Below are 22,640 nucleotides of genomic sequence, written 5' to 3' on the forward strand. Positions count from 1 at the left end.
AATGCCGTGTGTATGGCTGCCTCAGATGACTTCCCGTGATGACATGAAAAAAGTAAAGACATGGTATTTGAGACAGAAGATTATTTTAGATACGGACTGGCGAATCAAACTTAGTGAGGCTGAGGATTTCATACTGAAAAAAAAATTCATTACGCAGCAAAGGGTAATTTTTAAGGCTACGCTGATCTTTTTGGCCTTAATACATTATCACCATGAACTGCTGACAGTGATTTAAAAGTTAAAATCATGCGGGTTAGCCATCATAGAAACAGCAATATGCTGGAGAGACAAGTCATGACACAGCAACAGAATAACGTGCAAATGTAGCTATTCCAAAACAAGTGTAGGGATCGTGCTTTACTTTTCGGGAAAAGTGACGCTTAGAACGAAGTAATTTAACCAGCACATTTAGCTGGAAAATTGACGAAAGCAGTAAGCAAAATCTGCCTCTATTTTCCAACGTTGAATAGCCTAAAATGAAAGAGTATGGTTCATAAATAGCTCCAGTGAGCAGGCCAGCTAATAGGGTAATGCTTTTAAACGCTTTTTTTATTATTATCTTGGAGCTCTAACATCGAAGGACAGTTGAAGACGCGTTAATTAAGTACTACTCGAATAACTTCCCTGCCTGACACCGTGGAAGTACTCAGCTAACATAGAAGATGTAACGTTAACTAGCAGTAAGTTAGTAAACGTTAGTACAAGACAACGTCACAAGTCGATTAGGTGTAAAACTATCTAACGATTACAACGCAGACAATGTCGGTACATTTTTGGATGCGGGTGATCTGTATTCTATGATAAGCCATGAAGACTCTGGTCCAGCCTGAAGTTTGATGCACTAGCTTTCGCAGGAGTCATGATGCAGTTGCTAGCTTCGCTAGCTAGGAGTATGTTATAAGAACAAACAAAAAAAAAATAAGCTGCGTTAAATACTCACCAGTGTGTTGGTGTATGTTGCTTCTGCTTGGACACTCACTTTTTTTGTTAAGTAAACACTCGCTTTTCAAATTGCGTCTTATTGTCGTGTTTCCTTGACTGTCTAACACAGTGGATAGTGTGAACTTTGTCGTTTAAAAAGTGTTCGAATCAAAAAGCTTGCGTTTGATTGGCTGCTCGCTCGAACGGTGCGATGATTGGACAATTCAAAAACGCCAGAGCGCTTCATGAAAACAACGTAGGCGGAGACTCCTGTTGTTCATTTACTGGGCATTTATTTGAAAAGCTGATTGTCAAAGGATTGTAATTTCATTTATGACACAGTCTGTCTGCTATAGTTATTATACTTGCAGTGTCTTTCATTAATGGATAGTAAATGCCCAGTCTTATCATTTTATATGGCATTTCTTTAGACCAATGCAGCGACTACTAAAACAAGGCGGGGTTCCGAGGTTAAAGGGATAATATACAAAACACCGTGGTTGAACTAAAGCCGCTTGCTAAAACAGGGCCCTGCAGTAATACTGACTGCTATGACTTCAGACTTTGGAAACAAGTTTATATCAGTGGGGAGTGCGGGGGTGTTCCTGTGAGATTTTCCTCGTTTCTTATGCGACTGACTAAATCTAGTTTAGGGTAAAGCAATCGTAGGCTAATAGTGAGATAGTTACCAAAAGGTCTACAGTCATAATTGGGAGTTGTCAGTTCGCAGCTGTAAAACGTGTCGCAGTCTCGAGATATTAAATCAAAATTCTGATGTATTAAGTTGTAATTGCCGCTTACAAAGTCCGAATTCCCTTTGACAGTTTGTGTCAATATGCGATACAGTAACCTGTAACTATGCCTTAATATATTAGAATTAATTGTTGGTATTAGACTTCACGTCTCACAATTATGACTTAATGTCACAGAATTCTGACAACACTGTTTCCTTTAACTGTATGACTGAACTGTGTGACTGTATAATTCACACTCTTTATACTCTATTGTTGTTGTGAAATCGCCTTCGATGTTTTTTATCTGCCTTTTTTGATGTTAAAACTTTGAGTGCATCGCTGTCACCAGCAAACCATTTTTATCAACAGTTGTCTGATGGAAACATATATTCTTGTAGGTTATGATGTTTGTGCATGTTCCCAGTAGACATACTGTTGTCTTCTTTCCTATATCTCTGTCTGCTACAGAAAAAAGAGCTCCGTGCAGTTTTCTGAAACTCTCTCACCTAAGCTGTGTGGAAAGCCTCTCCGTCATCCCCCCTTTTTACTCACAGCTTTATAGCTGGCCTTTTTCAGCTGCCAAAACAGCTGAGCACATGTTGGGATTCACACTGACTGACAGAATGATGAGGCTAAATTAAGTGGCTCAAAATAAAGAAATATCTAAACAGCAATTCATTAGATATCTGGATAATCACAAGAGTAGTCCACATATGTGATTATAAAGTGACATAAATGGAGAATATTCTTTGAAATCCTAATTAATGTTCTTACTGGAATCAAATTACTTACATTATCTTTACTTTGAGTGTTTTTACTTCCAAAGGTAAAAAAAAAAAACAATGTCCTCTCAACTATTGCCCTGAGGGCTGACCGAACTACATATTTAAGTTAAAAAAAATGCACACACACACACAGGACAACCAAGCATCTCTACATCATACTTTAGAGTGTTTTTAACTAATTGTTTCCCTTTTGATCACCAGATAATGATCATAAGTTGCTTTTGCCTAATTCAATAATAACTAAAAAAAAAAAAAAACACCTTATAGTTGTCAGAAATGTCAAAAGTAAAGCACTATGTAAGTATCATTACTCCATATAGTGCTTGAGCAGGGGGCTACACTGGCCTCAGTATTCACCATGTTGACTTGGTCAGGCTTTGGCAGCGTCAGATATATGCATAACATCACAAAATCATTAAAGAATATTTAAATTTCAACCTTAGTTCACTAAAGTAATATTGAAATCCAGTTTTAAAACAATTTACAAAGACATTTTAAATGAGATATGCAATCCTACATCACAGACTAGGTGAGTGTGTGTAATTCTGTTTCCTTTTTTATCCCTCTAACTGGACAACCTCTATGATTGTTCTATGACTGTCAATAGGCTGTCATACTATTATTGAGTCATAACTTTAAGGGAATTACCTAAAAATGTCTACATAAAAAACAGTATTCAAGACACCGTTGATGCCACTTCTATGATCCAGTGAGATGTAAAACAGCAGGAAACAAGCACTGTGTGATCTGCTCAGCTGAAGGAGTTATCTTTGATCTGATGTGACTGTATATTAATGAATTCAGTTCACAAGCCCAGCCAGAGTAACAGCTCAATGTTTCTGCACTGATTCTCTCCACTGAAAAGGACTGCCACAATTCTATTTTGATGCAAATGCAGTTTTATATTAAAATGTAGCAAATGAGTAATTCACTGTCACACAACACATCTAGTTAGTACTGCAACAGAAGAAATACATGTACAGTTTTCTCATATTTACATATAAGTAACAACAAAACAAAGAAATTATAAATATTTTAGTTAACTTTACAACAGTTACATGTGACCAATATTTTGAAACATCAAAGAGCACTCTGTTAAATAACTGGCATCAGTCCTATCAATCACAAAGCTTGGAGACAGTGGTTAAATAAGTAATGGAAAAAAAGATAACAAATTCCTCTCCAGTGAGTAAAATTAATGCAAGTTAAAACAATCATGAAATCCCTTTGTACAAAAAGACTCTCTATACAATAAATTCAACACAATATCTTCAAAAATTAAAAATGCTTTTTTTTTTCCTTTTTTTTTTATGCAATGGTGAATTCTGTACAACACGTTTAGTTAGCAGTAAGAGGGGGGGAAAGCAGGTGGGTTTGAAGTTGCTGTTGAATGGAGCACTAGCCTGAGTCTCTGGATGCGTAATGAGCCATCCATTAAAAGCTAGAGCTTTAATTAAGTAGCTGCCAAGACCATCACCCCTTGGCCTCAGTGCTGTGTATGTGGTTTAGCAGCGAATCAGCATGATGCTGAAATTGGTGAAGTTACTTCAAAATAAATGGTTTTGAGAACTTAAACTTAGACCTGTTCACTACAATCCTCAAAGCATTTACCACAACAATAAAAAAAAGTACAAAACACAATGCAATATTAATGCTTCAGACATACATGTTCTTTTTTTTTTCCTTAATGTGAATTTCTCAATAAGTGGTCAGTGATACAGATCCGTTCACATAATATAGCCCCATTTGTTTCATAGAAAGCTACATTTCAAAACTAAACATCTATAGAATATAGACACTGTAAGTGCATGGTGCTTTACAGATTCAAAGATGGTTGATCTACTTTCAACAAAATGTCAAAGAAAAATGCCAAATACATTTAAAGACTCCCAAGAAATATAAATAAACTGAGAAAAAAAATGTTTGGCACTTATACTTCATTGAAATTGTTTTCTCCAAGTTCCAGTAATGTCGCAGCTTAAAAACTGTCTCTTTATTCTTACGCTTTATTAAAAAAATACTTAATGTCGCTAATACAGTTAAAACATTTAGATGGTCCACAGTTTCTTTTGATGAGTGAAATTAAGAAAAAAGGCAATATTTAAAACAAAACCATACACTGCTTAAATGTCTCCGTTAGTTTATCTCTGACATGGACCATCAACTCTCTGAAACACGCATCAAAAGCTGAGAAAAAAAATGCACAGAGGCTTCCACAGAGTAAAAAAGCTCACTGTCCTTTGGCACCATCATAAATACAGATTAAGCCTAATGATTGCATGAGGCCTTGACAGTCCTAACACTCTCATCACTTACATAACTCCAAAAACTGACAAACCCACACAAGAGTACAAAGAGTTCATAAATATAGTTCTTAAAAATGTGGCGTCTGACGAGTGGCAAACCAGAGAGCTTAATATTACGTAGTCCAAGAGCGGATATTTTGCGTCAAAAAAGCTACTTTATACACAACATAGCTGTCCTTTTATTTTTAAAAAAGCTCCATGTATGTCCACTGTTTTGTTTGCTGTTCACTTCCTTGAAATGTCCATTCTATGTTCTTCTTCTCCAGCATGCTATTTATAGTTTCATCAGTCTTTGCCTGAAGGGGGCAGCGGTGAGCTCATCTGTGGAGCGGAGGATGAGGAGGGGAATAAGAAATGTCCGGGTATACTGAGGGGGGTGAGCTGGACGGAGGGCTGGCACGGTTTGTGTGTGTGTGTGTGTGTGTCTCTGTGTGTGTGTACACCCATGTGTGCATGTATTTCTTGAACAGACATGATTTGAAGATCAGTATTCAGCTAATGTGTGTCATTAATATGTAGGAAATCCATATTCTATCCTTTTTCTACAAACTAGAGTATATCCATATGCAGGGTTTTTTTTTTAAAATCCGTGCAGAGACTCTGGTTCAGGATCCAAGGTTTACATATTACTGGATGCCTATGTGTGTTGAAAGGTTTGCTCCCCAACCCTTTTGTGTTTATGTGTTCTTGTCCTATGTGTGTCTGTGAATGTATTTGTGTGTCAGACTTCTCTCTTAGTTGAGAGCTTGGAATCCAGTTTGAGTGTGTGCGTGCGTGTGTGTGTATCCACTGTGCATGCGTGTCTGTGTTTATCACACTTCACTCTCTGTAGAGGGTTTACGGTTGGGAGCCCAGCCAGTGTCAGGATGTGCACTATGACGCTGGGGTGTGGCAACTGGCGCGGTGTTCAGGCTGGAGCACTCTGATTGGTCACCTTGCAGGAGCTGTTCAGTCTCCCCATCATCCAGAGAAGCACTACTAGCTTGCAGTGACACAGTGTCTGTACGCATGCAGGCATGCAGCCCACTTCCACGACACACCTTCAGCTGCCTTAGATCCTCCCAATAGAGCTCCTCCCCAGAGAGCAGACACACACCCTCCACTATCCGAATCTTCTCTTTGGTGTAACTACCGTCACTAACCCCCTGCACAAAAGACACAGCAGTCATTAGTATTTTAAGTGACAGCAGAGAGCTCCAACAGATAAAAACAGCAAAGGATAGTAAAGCTGGTGAGAGGTTAGCTCATAACAACAAACTGACTTGCTTACAAAAAAGACAATCTTATAGGATGTCATTTTGTTATAGAGGGCCATCATGCAGTCAGACAGAATTTTCAGTAGCTGGCAGACTTTGCTGAGTGGAAGAGGAATGCCTTTTTCAGGGAGGGCACCTCACTCGTTAAAAACTGGTTGATAGTCATCTTAATGAATCACTGAATATGAAGGAGGTGGTCAAAACCTATCTGAAATTTACTGGCATCTTGATTTTTTTTTTCTTTGACAAGAGCCACTGAAAATGGCTTGTTGACATTTCCTCCAGGATGGTAAAGTTTATCAGATACTGAGAGGTGGAGTGAATGTAATGATTTTTCAGAGTCTGTCCACCAAGGGACATAAAATCAGTGATGCAGCACAGCACTCATACTGCACTCCTGAGGGAAAAATCCCATGTTGAAAACACACTCTTGCAGAAAACACATGCAAGTTTTGGTGTTAAAATTGAGTATTAGGTGTAAGTATCAATTAGCATCTTAACATCTGAAAGAAAGTATTTCTGTTGTGGACAGATTTTGAAGTTATAATTAACTGTGGTGTTACAGAACTAGCAGCGCCACGTCAGTCATGACAGACGATCTGAACATGAGTCAGTCGATATTATCTGCACATCACATCAAAACTAGGCGCATGGAGACAGTGTCATTTCATTTAAAAGACCTTCATGCTTTAAATGGTAATAAATTTGGTTGCACAACATGGAATTAATACTGAAATGTTGCAGATTATTAGAGCCAACAGAAAAAAAGTGTCAAGGATGACTAAATATTTTAATTAAGGTCAAGCTCACAGAATATTGAAATTCAGCGCTCAAAAATGTTTAAAAGCACAGACAGCACGCAGAGGAAAGGAAAGGGGAAAGGTTAAGCTCAAAAAGAAAACAAAATCCTCCCATGCTGTTTAACTACCTCTTCAGCCTTTTTGGTGAAAATAAAAACAGGTCAAAAGATGAAAGGAGAGAGGGAGTTGTAAGGATGAGAGAGCTGCATCGAGGGAAAGGGAGAAGAAAACAGATAAGCAGAGACTGTGGCTCTTTTTTACACAGAAATACTATACAAAAGAAACGCCAACTGAAGACGCAACCAACAGCAATTCTTATTTGTCTCCATGGTAACAATCATATCAGTGATTATTCATATGATAAAGTGAGGGCGAGCATCATCCAATGGATTCACAGGGAATGCATCCATTCCACTTTTTAAAATTAGTGGACCAAATTTAAAATGTTCTGAGAACATTGTGTATAATAATATACATACCTCTTTTTTATATCGAAGTTGGTTGTATATTTGAGGTTTCTGGGTGGTCTCTATTTTGACTTCTTGTGTTGATGTTCTGTATGAAGGATTACTGTAGGTCAGGTTGCTCACCCCGGGGTCAGCAAACTTTGACTTTTTGTGTCTGTGGATAAAAACAACACCATTTTAGAGACATGATATGCTCCGGGTAGCTCAACAACACTCGTATGCTAGTAGGAGAGTGCGCTTCATGAGTGAGATAAGCTGGCAAACCTGTAAATGATGAATGCCGCAATGAGGATCAAAATAGCCAGGATAGTGAGAGCTCCACCAATCACATAGCTGATATGAAGACCCTCCCCTACAAAAATAAAGGAACATTGATGTTGGACATTAATTATATTCCTCGAAATGGAGTTAAAAATTAAGAATATAAAAAAAATCAAAAGTACAGGGTAAGACAAAGGATTCTCACCCTGAGGTGCAGTCACCACATTGTTCTGAATGCAGCCTTCCAGGCTTAGACTCTTATCCGTACAGCTGTGGGGGGGGGGGCAGTGACTGTATTACTCTCACACAGATACCAACCAAGGTCAATGAAAAAAATGGTTGTCAGGGCAAGACCTTGCCTTTTACAGCAGTATGTACTAGTCTAAAGAGAACTGCATTGCGTTGCACCAGAACCATAAACTTTTTTGCAATCAATTAAAATACAAAAAATACGTACAATAATACAGTATGAAGCCTGCAAGTAAAAAAAATAATTGGCTGCATACTTACTTGATCACAGGGCTGCCTCGATGAGGTTTGTCCGTGGGGAACTTAGGGATTTTGTTTGGAGGCAGAGTGCTGGTGGTTCCCCCGTAGGCCACTGTAGGGACATAACCAGCGACTGTGTGTGCGTGTGCGAGAGTGTGTGCAAGGAGTGTGTGTGAGAGTGAGAGAAAGCAAGACAAAAAGAGTCAGGCACAGTTTCAGAACAAAGCTAACCCTTCTCTAACAAATATCCACAGTCAACTGTTCGTGTTCTCTCATTTTCAGAAAGAACACATGTTTATTACACTGTCAGCTTTTCAAGGCTAAAGTACAAATGTTGTTATGCAGTTCATTTGGGGGAAAAAAAAAACTGTCATTAAAAAAACTTAAATGAAATGTATTTTTTCTTCTTGTTGCTGCAGCAAAAGCAAAGGCAAAACTGTTACATATGGACATACTAATACTACTAATATGTATGGACAATGAGAAGAAGCCAAGTGGGAAGAGATCAGTCATTTAAATATAAGCAGGCTTCTCAGAGTCAATTATACAGTGTGCAGAGCACTGGACTTACTGGTGGAACAGGGCCGACCATCAGGCTCATCTGGACAAGCACAAACAAAGCTGTTTGTCTTAGCAAAGCAGAGATGAGTGCAGCCCCCATTATTCACTCCACAGTGATTAGTGCCTAACGAAAGACAGATACTGTAAGCAAAACGACTTAACACGTTTATATTTAACTCACTCATACCTCAAAACTATGAGAATGTGTTCAAACTGAAGACGGAGAGAAGGAGAGGATGGTGAACTATATTACTTTACATTTAAACTAAGTTTCCCCACAGGCCAACAGAATGCCATCTCTTACCGCTCTGCCGCTGTGGTGACACCACAATAATGTCCATCAGTCCCTCCACATTGGCCAGCACAGTCTCTTTGCTGCGGCCTGTGTGTTTATCTACACGTTGGATGGACTTGGTTTGCCAGTCCGTCCAATAGATCCAACGGTCTTGCTGTGAGATTCGGGAAAAAGGGGTTAGTGGGGAGGACACCGGCTTCAACTGGGGGAAAAAGGGATAAAAGAAGAGAAAAAAAACAGAGAGGGAAGGGAGGACAAGACAACAAGAGGGGGAGGAAAAGGAAGGAGAAAATGAGGGTCAGAGATGGAGGGATGCAGAAGGGAACAGAAAGTTAATGGTATAAATAAGGGAGGGAAGCATGAGTGGATGAGAGGGTGAATGAGAGAGTGAGTGGAGATTGAGTGAGTGAGTGAGTGAGTGAGTGGGTGAATGAGTGAGTGAGTGGGTGAATGAGTGAGTGAGTGGGTGAATGAGTGAGTGAGTGAGTGGTAGAGTAAGTCAGGGTAAAGTCAGCCATAACACTGATTGACAGCTACCTGTGTGAGGGCAAATGGATGGGACACAGGGCTGACCAGGATTTGACGCAGTTTTCCATTGAGGTCAGAACTCTCTATACGATCCAGATGAGCATCTACCCAAAAGATCCTACACATAAAGAGAGCAGTCTGTGGTACCATGTAGTATCCAAAACAGTGCAGTTTGCATTTTTCTTTTAAACATTAATCATTGTCATAGAAAAAAAACGCACTACTCTGATCACTTGCTCATTAGTAGTTTGAAGCCCAGGGTTTCAGTTTAGCTCTTTAATGATCATGTTTATCTCTCGCACCTGCGTGTATCGTAGTCCAGGGTCAGACCATTAGGCCACCCAAGGTCTGTGTTTATTAGAACCTTCCGGTCTGAGCCATCCAAGTGCGCCCGTTCTATTTTAGCAATGTGACCCCAGTCTGTCCAAAACAAGTACCTGGAAAAACAGTCGAGCCAATAAAGGTAATTAAAAGTGCAGTAAGCAGAGCTCGGCTGTATTTTGTAAAGAGAACATAGCTACTACAGGGAGGTACGAGATGCACAGCGACGCATTATACTCTGCCCACTCACCCTTTGCTGGGGAACACGGCAATAGCCCTGGGTTCATCCAGGCTGTTGTTGACTAGAACTTTCCGCGAGGAACCATCTAGGCGAGCCACCTCAATGGTGTTGCGCCCAGTATCAGTCCAGTACATGTTCCGGGCCACCCAGTCCACAGCTAGTCCATCAGTTGTCTTCAGGCCCTGACTAATCACTGTCTCCATCCCAGAACCATCCAGATTCGCCCGTCTGAAAACACGAAAACAAAATATGCGATGACAACATAGAGACCCCTCGTGCACATTATTATCAAAGAGAAAATAAATACACTGCTGGCATGAAATGAACAAAAACTGTCATTACCACGGCATGACTTGCTTAATTTCATACAATTATATTTCTGGTGGTATTTCTCTCATGACCAGCGGAGTACACTAACCTTGAACTACCGAGAACAAGAAAGTGAGAGTAGTGGGAAGGTTGGCCTATTTGAAGGCGACAAGGCTGAACTGAGCCTAGCGCTGAGTGACAAGATTAGACACTCTGGAAAGTTGGAAAGGTTTGAGGCAGTACAAAGAGGAAGCCAACAGCAGTTGAGCCAGCATACCTGATGACATCCAGAGTAACATCAGTGTAATACAGCTTCCCCTCCACGCTGTCGTAGTCCAGAGAGATCACATTGTGGAGCTCTGGGATAGGCACGTGCACATCCGTATGGTCGGTGGTATCCAGGGAGATTCTCCGCACACTCACACGATTAGAGAACAGCAGGTAAGTCTCAGGGCTTTCGTCACATGACCTCCCATCACTCTTTAGCAGGATGCCCGTAGGACATGCACAGGAGGTACCATTAGGACGCGGCAGACACAGGTGACTACAGCCTCCGTTTTTTCGTCCACACTTATTAAAACCTGAGACAGATCACAGAAAGAAAGAGGCCGATTATGCACGGTTTGTAAAAATCTAAGTCCAAGAGTAATTCTCCACATTACATATTGTATCTCCTACAAAATATTCTACCATCCTCAACGAGAGTGTAATAAAGAACAATAAGGCGGACTCTATTTGATCTCATATCAGTGCCCCTCTCTGACATAACCCCCACCCCCAAATGATTTGTGAGGTTTGTCCAAAGGGCAAAAGCATTTAGGACTGTCATTCATTTACTGTAAAGACACAGAAAGTGCATGCCCGCTCAGGGCGAGTCCAAAACAAACCAGAGTGATGGGAGGACACCAAGACCAGAAAAGGACAATGATGGGTAGAGATCAACACAGCAGGGCTGAGTCACTGATTTAGCAAGCAAATGTTTGTGGTTTTAAACCCAAGAGTAGTATATACCAAACAATTACAATACAAAAATCATCCACTCAATTCCAGGAAGAAGTTTGCATTCCATCACCCTTTCTTAAATGTTTTTGTCCTTACAAAGTATTTGTGGTTTTCATGCTGTGGTCAGGACAGAAACACGCAGTATATATGCCAAGCTTTTTTTTTGTTATGAACAATAGTCCATTTGTACAAGAAAAACATGAAGGTCTCAAATTTCACCAGGAGAGGGCAGTATAACAAAATACATTCACCACTGTTACAATCACACTGTTGCTCTCAACTCAACATTGCTTTACACAAGCATGAAAAAGCAGCAAACTTGCTATTCTCCCAGGGAGTGACGGCTGTTTATATGGACTGAGTACATTAAACAGCAGCAATAAAAAAAAGCACATAGTCAAGTTCTGAATCTACTCTTTCAGTGTATGACTCACCCAAAGGTCTCTCACGGTCCACTGCCTGTATATCCATAAGTCCAGGCAGGTTGGCACGGACCGTGATGATGTTGGCCCCGGTGGTCTTGTCAGCTCTCTGAATACTGCGACTCTGCCAGTCAGTCCAGTAGATATGTGGTCCAAGAAGAGTGAGCCCATAGGGGTGCTGCACTGGGGACACTAAAGTGCGGCGGTTAGACCCATTCAAGTCTGAGGCCTCAATTCGCTGAGAGGAGGAAACAGAAATGATTATTTCGTTTAAAAATCAAATTAAAAAAAAAAGAAAAAAACAAAACAAGGAACTGTGTTTGATTCTCCCTGGAGATCTGACCTCAGTGTGCGCATCAGCCCACAGCAGTTGTGATCCAGCCTTGTCAATGGCCAGCCCATTAGGCCAGCCCAGATTACTGTTGATCAGAACCGCACGATCTGAGCCATCCATCCCTGACCTCTCCAGTTTTGCGTGCTCTCCCCAGTCTGTCCAGTACATGTATCTGAAGATGAGACAAGACAATATATGAACTACTATTTTAGTACCTAACAAAGGATGGCGGTTCCATGTACTGAAGGCAGTGTCATTTAAATATTCACTATAGTAAGAGTGATTAAGCACATGTGCTTGACATGTATATTTAAAACCCACTTTCCCTAACTCATTTTTATGACATGTTTAAGTGATCCATGTGTTATAGATGTTGTTAATGAATAATGTAGTATTAAAACATACATACTGCCTATATAATCATTGCACTATGGATAATAACTTTCCTATCTACCTCACTATTCTCAACTTACTATATGCTACCTATATAATTAATGCACAGTGTAGAATCAACAGATGCAGCCTCTTTATTTTATCTTATTGATGACATATACAGCCTATTTTTATTTTTATTTTATTTATTCCATTCTATTTGATTACATTGCACTATATCGTCTTATTCTATTGGCACTCGAATTTCCCTCAGGATAAATAAAGTATTCGTATTCATATTGGTAATGTGCTCTAGTTACCCCATCTCATGGTAGAGGGCAATGGCACGAGGACTGTCCAGGTTCTGCCACACCAGAACTTTCCTCATTGAACCATCTAGATTGGCCACCTCAATGCGGTTGGTGCCCGTGTCGGTCCAGTAAATCTTCCTGCCGACAGAATCCACAGCCAACCCATCCGTTGTCATCAGACCTGAAGGGACAAGTCCAAACCACCAAACAATTTATAACAGAAAATCTAGTTCATCTCTTTCCCAAAAGGAAGTGCATTTCTAAAAGTAAACTAACACAAAATATTTGTTTGAAATGTTTAGCTCTCAAATAAAGAGCTCTTTTCTTTACCAGTGAAGATGATATCCTCATATCCAGAGCCGTTAATATTGGCCCTACTGATCTTCTTCAATGTGCTATCTGACCAGTACACTTTGCCTAGAGGAAGCACGAAAAAAGATATTGCATTATTCATAAAATTAAGCCATCACCATGAATGATACGGAATATTTTAACGCTGCCTCTCACTCTCTTTGGAATCCACTCCAATTGCAATGGTGTTTTTCATAGATCCATTAACAGCCAGAACCACATCAGCAAAGTATGGGATGTCCAAGGAGACCATACGGACGTCTGTCCTCCGGGCAAATATGAGGAAGCTGTTCATTCCTTAAATAGGGTGAAAAATAATACCATCATAAGGTCATGTAAGGAAAGAGATGATACACACAGAGCATTTCATTTCCCCCATGGAAGGCCAGCAGAGCACAGACATGGTAAATGTGTCACTCAATACTAAAATGTAGAGTCAGGTGAGGACAGTCAGTTTGGTCTGACAGGGATAATATGTTGCGGCCTAGAAACCATCATGAGGAGAGTCTGTTATCTCACAGAACCAGGCAGAATTCTGCAGGGCTCAGGTTTCTAAGAGAATTGTATAGTTTTTCAACAGAGCCATGAAAAGGACCGGCAATGGTGAGGTCTCTGTACACTACATGCTCTGCAATGAGTGTGGTTGGAGGTAAAACACTGAGTAGAGTGGATAATAGCATGAATGAGTAGCACAATGTCATGTGGTTTCTCGTTGAGTTATGTCTTACCGTGAGTACAAGTCTTTCCATCCACCTGTAGGTTAATGCCGGTGGGACAGGCACAACTGGAGCCTTTAGGAGCTGGGGCCAAGAGACACAGATGACTACAGCCTCCATTGTTCACAGCACAAGATGTCTCAACTGGGGGGGAGAGAGAGAGAGGGAGAGGGAGAGAGGAGAATATACACGCTTGTGAAGAACACTTTGTGGAGGTTTTTTTGCTGTATTTTGGGTCTTTAGCTTTTGCTGAGCTCCCAGCAAAAATGTCCACTCTGAGTTTTAATGCACACATTTTTGACCCCTCCATGAACTGAACTCCATTCATTCTTTTTCAGGGGGTAGAGAGGAGCATGGAGGATATTTTGAGACTAACTGGCACAAACAGAGACGTAGGAGACACTTGAAGTCCCCAGAGCCCAATGGATACTATACATCATTCAGATGGATTCTGGTCTCAGACTGGTATGAGCCCCAGGAGCTTTCTGTCCCAAACCCACAGACAAGGATCGGTTTACACTGGCCTTAATCCCCTCTCTGAAAAGACAGGACACTGGATACAAGGTAGAACTACCTTCCCCTTGTCACAGTGTTGCCGGAAGGCACTGAGGTCACTCACAAATTTCGGGGAAGCACGTACGAGTGAACACTCACCATTGAAACATACACCAGTACCCTTTCTTACATTATACTCTTGATATCATGCAAGGATGTTGACTCACATACAGAGCTGTTTGAAAGAATTTCAGTGGCCAGTGGCAGCACGACTGAGAGGAAATACTCACCCAGTAAAATAATATCAATAAGAGACAAGGAATTAGCCTTGTCTTAAACAGAACAATATAACTGTTGCTAATGTAGGCCTACTACACAGTTCTATATCTGTCATCTGCATCTGACCATAGACCTGTGAAATCCTACCTGTGGTTCGGTGCCGGTGGAACATGTGAATGTCCATGAGATTCTCCAGGTTCTCTGCCAGGGTGGAGCGGCCCAGGCCCGTCAGTTTATCTGCACTCTGAATGCTTTTGGACTGCCAGTCCGTCCAGTAAATTTTATCCTCGTGAAGGGTCAAGCCAAATGGGTGGGGTAGCTGACTACCAATTAACACCTGCAGGAGACAATGGGAGAAAGAGTCAAAGTCTTTAATTTACTTAAATATTTTAATTAACTTTTCAATTTTCTCGATTTATTGGAATATGTTCACTCAAGAGTGATGCGAAGCGTACCTGTCTGTCTGTGCCATCAAAGTTGCCATACTCGATGGTCTTCATGCCGGCATCCGCCCAGTACAGCCTCTCTGTCTGGTAGTCAATAGCAAGGCCATTGGGCCACGTTAGGTTGGTGGAGATGATGACAATGCGGCTGGACGCATCCATCCCAGCACGTTCAATCTTAGGATTCGCACCCCAGTCTGTCCAGTACATGTATCTATGAGGGTACAACAGTTTAAATAATTTAGCCTCAGTCACACGATTCTACATGTTTCACTGGATTTTAATGCTGTAGCCATCTCACAGAAACCCCAAACAGCTATACTCCCCATACCTCCTATTTGTTTTATGTACATTTAACATACTTTATTTACACACAGGAGTATCAAATGATTTAAAACAGATGACATCACCCACTCCCAGACCAATTCTAATGGCAAAAGCATCTAATAACTAACCCTCCTATTGGGTCTACCACAATATCCCGAGGCCGGTCCAGATTCTCCCAGATCAGTACTGTGCGCATGCTGCCATCTGCGTTAGATACCTCGATCCGGTCAGTACCTGACGACACCAAAGAGAGGAGCACGAGAGAGAGAATTAGTCTCAAGCCCAAAGTTTCAAAACAACCACTTCATCAAAGCGAGACTCGGGTATCGAGGAGGTTAATGCTCATGTGTCTTTGTGTGGGAAGAATCTGTACCTGCATCTGTCCAGTAGAGTTTGTGCGTCATCCAGTCAATAGCTAGACCCGCAGGGCTTTCCAAACTGGTGTCAACAACAACCTGTAGAAAAAAAAGCATTTCAGTTCTAAAAGAATGACTCAGAAGGATGTGGTAAATGCTGTCAAAAGGAATATTTCACATTGAATGAACACGGTCATGCACTGTGATAGAGTGGAGATATTTTACCAACTTAAAGTGACATAATTAAGGTTGCTGTGTAGAACTCTACATGGATGAAAGATAACACTTAGAAGAGTAATCACAGGTGTTTTCTGCTTGCTGGTCACACTTCAGACTAACCTCCTGTTTTGAGCCATTCCACAGGGCACGATTGATGGAATCCGTAGTGACATCAGTCCAGTATATATGTCCATCACTAGCATCCCAGTCCAGTGCAACTGCATTCCGTACGTCAGCCAGTGGGATGACATCATCAGACTTGTCTTCGGTGTCAAAGCTGATTCGACGGACGTCCGTCCTTCGGGCAAAAAGCAGGAACTTGTCAAGACCTGATCAAAGACCAAAGGTCTTCTGTCAGTCTTCCACATTTAAGAGGGGGGGTCATTACAACACCAGCAAGCACACACATGAGCAACATCACTAGAAGTTTTAAAAGCACAAACAAACCTAACCTAAAGTCTTACTTTCAGCAGGACAAAACAACATTAAATGCACTTTAAAATTAATTGCTAATAAACTATTGGTATCAGTTAACAACTTTCTTTGCAGTTAAAACAGCAGCACTCACTCTGTGCACAGTTATAATGGTCCACTTTCTTAAAGCCTGTGGGACAGGCACATGTGTAGGTCTTATTGCTGGGAAGACACAGGTGGCTGCAGCCCCCATTGTTGTTCCCACAGCGATTTCGACCACCTGGAGAGAGAGATAAGAGGTGAGATTCACAGGAAATTCACTTTGAGGCAATAAAAAGAAGAGATAAACAGACAACTTCACAGGAAGGTCATTCAGTCCAAGAAACTGAATGAGACTCTTAATAACAAATATCTCTAAACAGGAAATGTTCCATTGGTCCAGAAGTTAATTAGTGAGAATGAGAAAACTTCTCAATTAAATGTGAGAGACTCTGAGCTTGGCACACCTGCAGGTTGCCTCTGGGGATGCAGTGTATGGATGTCCATGGGAAAGTGCAGTTTGTTGCGGATGATCTCCTGGTTTTTGCCGGTGAATTTGTTGGCACTGTTGATGCTCTTTGTGTGCCAGTCTGTCCAATAAAGACTGTCCTCAAACACTGTAATGGCAAATGGGTGTGGAAGACCTGTCCAAAAAATAAATGATACAGGTAATGAATGATGAAGAAATGCAGTAAACTAGGACATTTAAAGTGAATCCACATTACGTTGTAGGCTGGCAACCATGAGAAAATAACTGAATAAATGAACTAATTAATTACTCAGTTAAATAAAAAGTACCACCTCCGGAATTAATAGTGCTTATATTATCCACTCACTAGATTCCAGTGAGTGTTTGCAGCATGCAGACTTTGGAGACAGAGAATGCATAGTTAACGCTTGTCTTTTTATCTTCTTTCTTCAACAAACAATTCATGTTTGTGTTTCTGTGGTTAGAAAGCCATTATGCTATTCAGAACACTAGTCCCTCCTACATACACACCTGGGAGCCCTGTGTGTGCCACAGGTAGAAAACAAAAAGAGAGGCAAGAGAGGACAGGAATGCAGGTAACATAATATGAGTAATATTCAGAGGGAAAATGAAATAAATGTTACTTGAATGATCCTAAAGCATACCAATCTGAATTTGAACGAGACCTGACCGGTCGGTGAAATGGGATTTAACTCAGTCCCTGTGATTTGAATAAAATATGAAGAAATACTTTTGAAGTTTTGCAGATTCTATGATCTCAACTATCATTTTTGATTCACTGAAATTTCTTTGAATTTCTTTAATACTATGTAGCTCTGTCCTTTTCTGACCTCAGTGGACTGACAGAGTTACAGAGCGTTTTGAAGCTGTCTTTTTCAGTGTAATGACTTGCACTGAGCTGGAAAATGACCAGAGAAGGACAAAGCTTAATGACAAAAGTTTTTTTTTTCTTGGCAACCGCCCCTCTTAAATCCTCAAAAACGTGTACAGAAAAGGGGAAGGGGGCAAGGGTGCAATTCAACGACAGACATTTGAAAGGAGGGGGGCAACCACAACTATTAACAAATACCCGGATCAGCCATCTCATTTTCTCCCTGTCTGAGCAGGTGTGTGAAAGAGAAGAAGAGGAGGGCTTGTTTTCTGATCTTATCTTGAATGAAAAAGATAGGCTCTAATGAAGAGCAGGGGGAAGAAGAGTACGCCCGCCTCTCCTCTTTTTCATGTGGAGTTCACATGCCTCCACCTCCCTCCGCTGCCATGCATTTCCTCTCATCCTTATCATCTTCCTCTTTTTTTTTTTTTTTGTTTAAATGTGTGTGCGTTGCTCCAAACCCTTTCCCCCCCCACATATACCTTAGCCCCAGGTGCACAGGTGTCCTGACACTGTCCGCCAAACAGACACCACCCTAAACTCAATAAAACGCACGGAGGGCTGGCACCCTTTCAATACCAGTCGAATGAGACGGTTCGCCATCCACACGCACATACACCCTACATGCCATTTGTTCATCTTGTGGCTTAAGCAAATTGAACAGACCTGTCAGAGGGCCCCAGACAATGAAACGCTCCTCATTCTCTCAGTGTACATCCTTAAAAAAAAAAAAAACTAAAAAAAAAAAGACTCACAAGTTGTGCTACCGCAAGACGTACAGTCTTTGTATTTCTCACTGTTCTCACTACCTATAAGGTTATGTAAGGTATCCACAGTGTGAGTGAAATGTATGTCTTCAGTCACAGTTTAACAACAGGGTGTTCTTCAGGCAACAGTCAGTTAATTCCCCAGGAGCTCCCCAATTCCTAGAACTGTTCCTCGGTTCCTTCATGCGGTTTTCCAGTGTCTCTTCCTGGCGTGTTTAATTTGCATCCGCAGCGAGTCGGAATGCCGTGCTGGAATGCCACTGCTGGTGCACAGCTTGGGCTCTCCTCATAAACAAAACCAAGGAGAGCTTTCAACTCGTATCAGATTTCCCACAGTCCCTGAGCACCAATCAACCAATGATGTGAAGCAGCGTCGTTTCTCTGATTAACTACGGGGCAGACATTAAACCTCCGAGAGTGGAGGAGAAGGAAAAACGTTCTGTTCAGTCATACATCCAACCTCATCGTTCCAGAGCCCTGTTCCAGGCCTGACATGAATTCAGTGTCCATTGACTGCTCTCTTATTTCAGTGTCCGTTGAGTTCTGGACTCAGCTCTGATTGACAAAGGGAGGGTTTATACACCGCGAGGTAATTCCGTGAGTAAGTTCCACTTTTTAATGATCTCCAGTGGTTTGAAGTCAGACACATATCTCTCTTTCTCTCTCTCTCTCTGGTACATTTTATCACTTGTCTCTCTTTGTCAAACATACACACTCACACAGACACACACAGACACTGAAAGAAACCTTGCCAACAAACTGTCTGGCTGACAAAAATGCAATTTCCTCCTCTTCTTTTAATTTGAGAGTGATGTTTCAGTGAACTAGATTTTCCAAAAACTCAGGTAACAGGAGGCACCAGATGGAAGAGGAGGTTGGTAGTGGTGAGCAGGCTTGAAATGAACTTTTCTGTTTAGCAGCCACTGTGGAAAGAGGTTTTCTAACGGTTCTAGCTGGACGGATCAGAGAGTCAAAAAAAAAAAAAAAACCCTGCACCACTCAATCCTGAAGCATCCTTCAACTCTTTTTGAGCTAGATACCAGGTGTGACTACATCTGTGATATACTACAGCTTCAAGTGCCTTATTACTTTGACAAAATGGTTACAACATATTCAAAACAGTGTCAAGGACATGAGTGGTGAGTTCTCCCATTTATCCATACAAAAAAATGTTTTGCCTCCTCAGACAGCCTCTGCGTAACACAAAGGCATTGGTTACTGTGAGATAACGTTGCATATTGATACCACATCTTCTTCTATTGATGAGAAGGTGAGAGAGTCTATTGTATGCAGTGATTATAAACAGCCAAAATACTGTTAAACTAGCAGTGGGCTCTGGATCAATCTATTCTAATACATCAGCTTTTCATTACAAGAAATCCAAATTCTTGTATTCTGCCAATGGTAAAGCTGAAACAGCCAAATTTTTACCCAACTTTGGTTGGCGGTCAATGTTAATTTCAAGCCCTGCTGGTCTGCAAAAATCTCTGAGAGAGGAGGCAGTAGAAAGCAGTCCAAAGCGTACGGTTGGTTGGGATCGCACAGGGCGTGCCAACCACCGGAGAAACGGGGATCATATTCTTACCTTGACTAATAATTGCTTTTCGGTTTTTTCCGTCCAGGTCTGCCCGCTCAATCACGTGGTGTTTAGCGTCCACCCAGTACATTCGATGGCCCGCATAATCGATCGTCAGCCCATTGGGCCAGAACAAGTGTGTGTCCGCAATGACTCGGCGGTTTGAGCCATCCATGTTGGCATACTCTATCCGAGGAGTGTTTCCCCAGTCAGTCCAGTAGATTTTCCTGAAAATTGTAGGCAGGAAAAAAAAAAAAAATAAATTACTGAGCAGCACTAAAAAACTTTGAGAGTAACATCACCGTAAATCTTACACCACCTCTTAAGCAACGCACTAATAGGTAGACCTGTAGAGTAAATGTATCAAGTTTTCAAGTTTTTTTTTCATGTCAATAAAAACAAGCTGCGAATGCTACTAATGACCAGTATTATTATGCCCAGTGAGGTGTTTCCATGCAGTATTATCCAGCTCCCAAAACTCTAAACAGTGGTTAAAAGAGTTTTATATATGGCAGCCAAAGGACTTTGAGAAAATTTAAAATATTACAGAGTGTTGTTAAGTTGAATTGTACACGAATAAGGGTGAAAAACAGTGAAGTATTCGGGAATGTGCTCTTACCCTTCAATAGGGTGTAGGGCAATGGCGCGAGGCTTCTCCATGTTCTGCCAGAGAAGTACCTTGCGGTGTGTGCCATCCAGATTGGCTACCTCTATACGGGACGTCCCCGAGTCGGTCCAGTACAGTTTATCATGGATCCAATCTATGGCCAGGCCACCTACACACACAAAGAAGTAAAAAAAAATATAAATTAAAAAATAATTATAAATAAACTGTCTGTATGACTGAGTGTGTGTGTGTGTGTGTGTGTGGTTATGTACCAGGGCTCTCCAGGCCAGTTGAGACAACTTCTTCCACATTACTGCCATTGAGGTTGGCCTTCATGATGCGGTCAAGCGTGACATCAGACCAGAAGACGAGCTCGCGGCTGTGGTGGAAGTCGAGTGCAATGGCGTTCTCTAGATTGTTCAGCAGCAGAGTGTACTCAGAACGGTGTGGCAGAACCTGACGGATGTCTATACGATTAGCAAACAGCAGAACCGGCTCTGGACCTGCAGAGAGAGCAGAGGAGAACACATACTACTTCTGCCCAAAACCAAACTTAAAGTACAAATAACAACCTAGAACATACAGCAATTAATCTTTCAAAATAACCTCAAGTCAAATAAACATTTATCAATAAAATGGAAAGAGCTGGCCAAAGGTTTAGTAAAAATAAATATTAACTTTCCAGAGTGACATATTGGCGGCAGACTATACCTGAACCCTCACATACTAATCTGGAACAGAAACCAGCTGGCCTGACCCTAAACCACAGCCTGACCCAGACCCCAGTACAATCCCCTTGCTAAGGCCCCTTTCTGGGATAGGAATATAGCAGTGCTAAAATTCTGCACGAGTGCGCTTGTGTAGGTGCTTCTCTCCTGACAAGGATGAATAAGAAAGACAGAGTGAGACAGACAGGGGACTGGAAAAAATAAAAAGTGAGACAGTGACTGAGTTTAAAATGAAGAGAAAACAAAAAAAGAGGGAGAGGTAGGGAGGTAAAGGGAGGAAGAGAGGAGAGCAATTTAACTTACCCAAAGCTTTGCAGCTGCGCTTGTCAGGTCTAAGCTCATAGCCCTGAACACACCAACACTGGAAACCCCCTTCTGTGTTGGTACAGCCTTGACTACAGTAACCTTCCTCTGCGCACTCGTCCACATCTAAGGAAATCAAAGGGGGGGGGGGGGGGGGGCAGTTTGTCAGCCTCCCCAAAGCAGATCTGGCAGTGTGTATGATACATGTAAAAGGTTGGTGGAGATCTGGTCTCTTTGGTTAATCTTTTCCTCTGGCCAAGCAGGGTGATACACGCTCTAAAGGGCCTGTGGGATTTTGTGTGATCAGTGGTGCTTTAACAAATATGTGACAGTGTCTAACAACCCATTTACTGTACAGGCCCAAACACATCTCAACCCCTCCTCTCATACACACACACACACACACACACACACACACACACACAAACACACACGCACACAGATCAATCGTAAGCCAAGCATGCCACAGCAGTCGTGTGCAGAGAGAGTGCGTGCCAGGATTCTTCTGTGGTAAGATCAGGGACATTCCATCCGGACTCCACTCTGCCGCAGATGAAAGGAGGATGAAAAGATGAACAGACCAGAGAGTTGAGTCTGTTTTTACTGGCACCAGTTCAGTCATCTGAAACCTGAGCTGTCACCGTCCACTAGGCGACAGCTACTCAGAAACGTAAAGGACATGATAGCAAGTCACTGCGTGACCTCACTCGATTCTTGAGAATAGAGTGATGTGATTGGACAGACAGCTGACTGAGACAGTCTCTGTCCTGTGACAGCCTGCTGTGTTTAGACTGGAGCAAGCAGTCGGACTTTACTGGGTCAGCTATTTAGATGTCTGGACGTTGTCTGTGCTACACCACGTCAGTTGATGAGCTCGGTGATTCAGAGGCTTAATAATAAGAGATGACTGGGCATAAGATTCACAAGGCAGTATGACTGTCTAT

The 22,640-nt window shown here is 41.6% G+C and overlaps 1 protein-coding gene across 1 annotated transcript in view; it reads right to left on the bottom strand.

Moving 5' to 3' along the window:
• Window positions 1–4,162: 4,162 nt before the first annotated feature.
• The window catches only part of lrp4 (low density lipoprotein receptor-related protein 4), a 68,784-nt gene continuing 50,306 nt past the window's right edge, over window positions 4,163–22,640 (bottom strand). The window contains exons 11-38 of the mRNA XM_030766021.1: window positions 21,697–21,822; window positions 20,938–21,168; window positions 20,678–20,834; window positions 20,068–20,285; window positions 16,822–16,998; window positions 16,470–16,595; window positions 16,022–16,230; window positions 15,700–15,781; window positions 15,455–15,560; window positions 15,012–15,213; window positions 14,704–14,893; window positions 13,795–13,926; window positions 13,223–13,363; window positions 13,046–13,132; window positions 12,725–12,896; window positions 12,042–12,204; window positions 11,711–11,936; window positions 10,552–10,855; window positions 9,975–10,193; window positions 9,706–9,840; window positions 9,413–9,521; window positions 8,885–9,077; window positions 8,591–8,704; window positions 8,041–8,152; window positions 7,736–7,800; window positions 7,534–7,621; window positions 7,282–7,423; window positions 4,163–5,891 (exon numbers count right to left, since the gene is read on the bottom strand). Of these exons, the coding sequence (XP_030621881.1) occupies window positions 5,559–5,891; window positions 7,282–7,423; window positions 7,534–7,621; window positions 7,736–7,800; window positions 8,041–8,152; window positions 8,591–8,704; window positions 8,885–9,077; window positions 9,413–9,521; window positions 9,706–9,840; window positions 9,975–10,193; window positions 10,552–10,855; window positions 11,711–11,936; window positions 12,042–12,204; window positions 12,725–12,896; window positions 13,046–13,132; window positions 13,223–13,363; window positions 13,795–13,926; window positions 14,704–14,893; window positions 15,012–15,213; window positions 15,455–15,560; window positions 15,700–15,781; window positions 16,022–16,230; window positions 16,470–16,595; window positions 16,822–16,998; window positions 20,068–20,285; window positions 20,678–20,834; window positions 20,938–21,168; window positions 21,697–21,822 (4,559 nt within the window). The 3' untranslated portion in view covers window positions 4,163–5,558. The remainder of the gene's footprint in view (window positions 5,892–7,281; window positions 7,424–7,533; window positions 7,622–7,735; window positions 7,801–8,040; window positions 8,153–8,590; window positions 8,705–8,884; window positions 9,078–9,412; window positions 9,522–9,705; window positions 9,841–9,974; window positions 10,194–10,551; window positions 10,856–11,710; window positions 11,937–12,041; window positions 12,205–12,724; window positions 12,897–13,045; window positions 13,133–13,222; window positions 13,364–13,794; window positions 13,927–14,703; window positions 14,894–15,011; window positions 15,214–15,454; window positions 15,561–15,699; window positions 15,782–16,021; window positions 16,231–16,469; window positions 16,596–16,821; window positions 16,999–20,067; window positions 20,286–20,677; window positions 20,835–20,937; window positions 21,169–21,696; window positions 21,823–22,640) is intronic.

The sequence above is a fragment of the Chanos chanos genome, chromosome 2 (assembly GCF_902362185.1).
Source record: "Chanos chanos chromosome 2, fChaCha1.1, whole genome shotgun sequence".
In the NCBI taxonomy this organism is placed as follows: Eukaryota; Metazoa; Chordata; class Actinopteri; order Gonorynchiformes; family Chanidae; genus Chanos; species Chanos chanos.